The sequence below is a fragment of the Rhincodon typus genome, chromosome 47 (genome assembly GCF_021869965.1).
Source record: "Rhincodon typus isolate 14 chromosome 47, sRhiTyp1.1, whole genome shotgun sequence".
Taxonomy (NCBI): Eukaryota; Metazoa; Chordata; class Chondrichthyes; order Orectolobiformes; family Rhincodontidae; genus Rhincodon; species Rhincodon typus.
The window spans coordinates 1,629,101-1,633,041 of record NC_063378.1 but is presented as its reverse complement, the minus strand read 5'-3'; the positions used below and the strand labels follow the sequence as shown (position 1 = coordinate 1,633,041).

General features: G+C 48.6%; 1 protein-coding gene across 1 annotated transcript in view; it reads right to left on the bottom strand.

Moving 5' to 3' along the window:
- Nucleotides 1-2,490: 2,490 nt before the first annotated feature.
- The window catches only part of LOC125487922 (glutamate receptor ionotropic, kainate 5-like), a 14,837-nt gene continuing 13,386 nt past the window's right edge, over nt 2,491-3,941 (bottom strand). Inside the window, exons 9-10 of the mRNA XM_048620567.1 lie at nt 3,098-3,155; nt 2,491-2,696 (exon numbers count right to left, since the gene is read on the bottom strand). Coding sequence (XP_048476524.1) covers nt 2,491-2,696; nt 3,098-3,155 — 264 coding nt within the window. The remainder of the gene's footprint in view (nt 2,697-3,097; nt 3,156-3,941) is intronic.

The window sequence follows — 3,941 nt, the reverse complement described above, 5'->3', positions numbered from 1 at the left end:
ACCCTCTAAATCCTGAGATGTAGGCCCGTACTTTTTCCTGTAGCTTCTCCTGGGGCATTTCCACATCAGGTCCAGTTTCTCCGACTCAGCCTCGGATATGGGCGACATGTACCAGATGGAAGCCTGCCGCTTGCACCTGGATTGTCTCAAAAGAAATTCATTCTTTGTCAGGGGGTAATGGCATTGAGGCTGCGACATCTGCCATGTACATCTCATCCTCGGAGATTTCCTCAACACTATGCAGAAGAGGAGAACCCACACCATCCCCATGGTTTTGACACCCTGAAATAAACTTTCTCTCCTTAGAGGAGGCATATAGCCAGCACTAGAGTATCTACTGCCATCTCACAATCACCACCATCACAAACTGTACCCCCTCACCCTGGCCAGATCAGGTTTAACGTGGCGCGGAGTCTACTCCCCATTGGCAGCCCTACTGGAGCTATCCCTGTAGTTGTGTGTGGGGTGACCCTATAATCGAACAGGAACCGGGACGGTTTTGTATCACGTGACGTTGTAGGCTGCTGCTTTAAGGCTTTGCACTGCTCTTTCTGCTCAGACCATCGCTCGGGTGGTATGGAACTGTCTGAACATGCCAAATGCCATTTAACTTTAGGAAATACTCAAATCTCCTGTTGGTCAATGATGGCCCATTGTCTGTGACCAACATTTCTGGGAGTCTGTGTATTGAAAGAGATACTAAGAACTGCGGATGCTAGAGTGAGAGATAACACAGTGTGGAGCTGGATGAACACGGCACGTCAGGCAGCATCAGAGGAGTGGGAAAGCTGACGTTTCGGGTCAGGACTCTTCTTCAGAAAATCTTCAGCTCCACACTGTGTTATCTCTGACTCCAGCATCTGCAGTTCTTTCATAGAATCCCTACAGTGTGGAAACAGGGCCTTCGGCCCAACAAGTCCACACTGACCCTCAGAGCGTCCCACCCAGACCCATCCCACTATTAGCCACGTCATCTACACATCCATGGGCACTATGGGACAATTTGGCATGGCCAATCCACCCTAACCTGCACATCTTTGGACTGTGGGAGGAAACCAGAGCACCTGGAGGAAACCCACGCAGACACGGGGAGAATGTGCAAACTCCACACAGACGGTTGCCCGAGGGTGGAATCGAACCCAGGTCCCTAGTGCTGTGAGGCAGCAGTGCTAACCACTGAGTCACTGTGCTGCCCCTATTCTATTTATTTCTGAGCTCCCTTCTCCCTCCCCCATTTCTGAAGAAGGGTCCCGACTCGAAACGTCAGCTTTCCTGCTCCTCTGATGCTGTCTGGCCTGCTGTGTTCCTCCAGCTCCACACCGTGTTATCTCTGTAATGAAAGAGATGCCCAGTTTTTGTATTGTTGTCCCTGTGTTTGCTGAATGAACGTCCAACCATTTTGCGCGGGTGTTCACAATGACTAAACGTATAGAGCCCATGAAAGGACCTGCATAGTCAACATGTAACTGAGTCCAGGGTTTACACGGCCATTCCCACAAATGTGGGGGAGATGCTGGTGGTAAGTTTTGTCCTTGTTGGCGCTCTGGGCACTGCCCCATCAACGCGACTATGTCAATCCTGGCCACCAGACATTATTTGTTGCCAACATCTTCATTTTGAAAAAGCCATGGACGGCTCTGGTGGCCAGCTTTTACTCGGGACAATCGCTCTTGTTCCCCCTAATAGTGTGCCATCCTCTGTTGTGATCTGGTCTCTCCAGTTTTCAGTTCTGTTTGTGATGTCCCTCCTGCTTCCCCATCACCACCAGCTGTTTTAGCTTTGCTAGGGTGGGATCTCTTTGTGACCACAGTCAGCGGTGACCGGAAGGGTGTCCCAAAAGTTTAAAACCAGAACGGACTTTTCCAATGTTGGCACCACCAGTGGAAGGCTGCTCAAGGCATCTGCATTTGCCACGTGGCCTCCCAGATGCTGCTCCAACTTGTAACAGTATGCACTCAGAGACCAACGCTGCATTCAACTTGAAGCTATGGTTGGCACACCCTTATCCCCTTTGAGTAAGCCCTACCAGGGGTTTGTGGTCCACTATTAGTTACAAATTTATGTCCATAAAGGTGTTGGTGGAACTTGCGCCAAACCTTCCTTCGCCATCTGGGCATATCTTCCCTCGGCATCAGCCAAAGTCTGGGAAGTGGGCACTATCAGGTGTTTCTCTCCGCTGGGTGAGCCAACACTGCCCCGATACTGTACGGGGAGGCATCTCATAGGCAGCACCACATCTCACTTGTGATTGTTGTTGGCCAACACCTTGGAAAACGGGAGCTGCTTTCTTTCACTTCCCTAAAGGCTGCTGCTTGGCTACTCCCAAGGCTGACCCTTTAACAATTAGCAGGTGTAAGGCTTCCAAGATGGAGGCCAGCTTACATATGAATTTCCGTTAATAATTCACCAACTCAGGAAAAGACCTAACTCTGGTACAGATGTGGGAGCTGGGGCTCCTTTGATCCCCCTCACTTTCTCTTCCAACAGGTGTCACCCAGTCTTGTCCACTCTGTAACCCAAGCTGGTAACTGGGGGTGCCAGGAACACACATTTTTCCAACCGAAGGCATATGCCCACCTGGTAGAAACGTTTAAGCACTATGTCCATGTTCTCCAAGCGCTCTTTATCAGTCTTCCCCGTCATTGGTACATCATCCAGATAAATGGCAGCCTGGGCCAGCCCTTGTAAAATGCTAACTAAAAACCTGAAAGAACTACAGATACTACAGAATCAGGAATAGAAACAGAAGTTGCTGGAAAAGCTCAGCAGGTCTGGCAGCATCTGTGAAGAAAAAAAAAATCAGAGTTAACATTTCGGGTCCTCAGAACTCACCTGAAACGTTAACTCTGATATCTTTTTCTCTTCACAGATGCTGCCAGAGCTGCTGATTTTTCCAGCAACTTTCTGCTTTTGTTCCTTGTAAGATGTTCTCTAAGGTCCACTGGAAAAGGACATGGGCTGATGATACGCCAAATGGCAATCTTGTGTATTGATATAAATCCTTTTGGGTGTTAAATTGTATCGTAACCCTGGGACTCCTCATCCAGCCACAATTGCAGGTAGGCACGGCTCATGTCCAGCTTTGTGAAGGACAGACCAATCCCTGCCAGTTTTTCATGGAAGTCCTTGTTACCAGGGATCAGGTATTTATCCAGCTGTGAGAAGCAGTTTACTTAAAGTTTGCTTAAAGTCCCCAGAAAGGTGAACCGTCCAGCTGGGCTTCACAATCAGTATGACCATTGCTGCCCATTCTGCAAACTGGTAATTCCTTCACTTTCCAGCCTCCTGATTTCTGCCCCTATTTTTGTCCATGAGGCCTTTCAGAATTGTGGGAATGCTGACTGGTCAACATGCAAGGTGGCCTTGGCCCCCTTTGATAGTCCCTAGACCTTCCTGAAAAACATCTGGGTATTTAATTAGGACTTCACCATGGCAGCCACTTTCTAACTGAAAAATGTTGAGCCAATCAAGGTGAATCTTTCTCAGACGATTCTGCCCCTTCAGGCTCGGGCTGGAACCTCTTATTGCAGTCTGTGGTAACTGCACCAATTGCTTTTCTTAGGAGACTGGAACCAAAGTCATACTCTTAATCTGTAACAGGTCCCTGGGATAGGTCCTCAGCCTGGCCGAGGTCTTGTGCAAACTTTAGGGTTGGTAAGGACCGTTTCCACAATCACTGAACCAGCCACATTGATCTCCACCTCCATTAGAACCTGGTGACCATTTAACCAGAGGTTTATTTCGATTAGTTCTGATTTGGATGTTGCGAAGCAATGTAACTATCCCAGACCAGATATAGGTGGACTTTCCATGATGTGCACTCTCCTGGATGCCAGGCTATGAGTTCTCTTCCTCAACTCAGGTCTAGTGGGACTCTTTTACTGTCTCGAGTCTGCATACCAGCAGCAACTACGCATACTGAGGAAAATGTTAATTGTTTG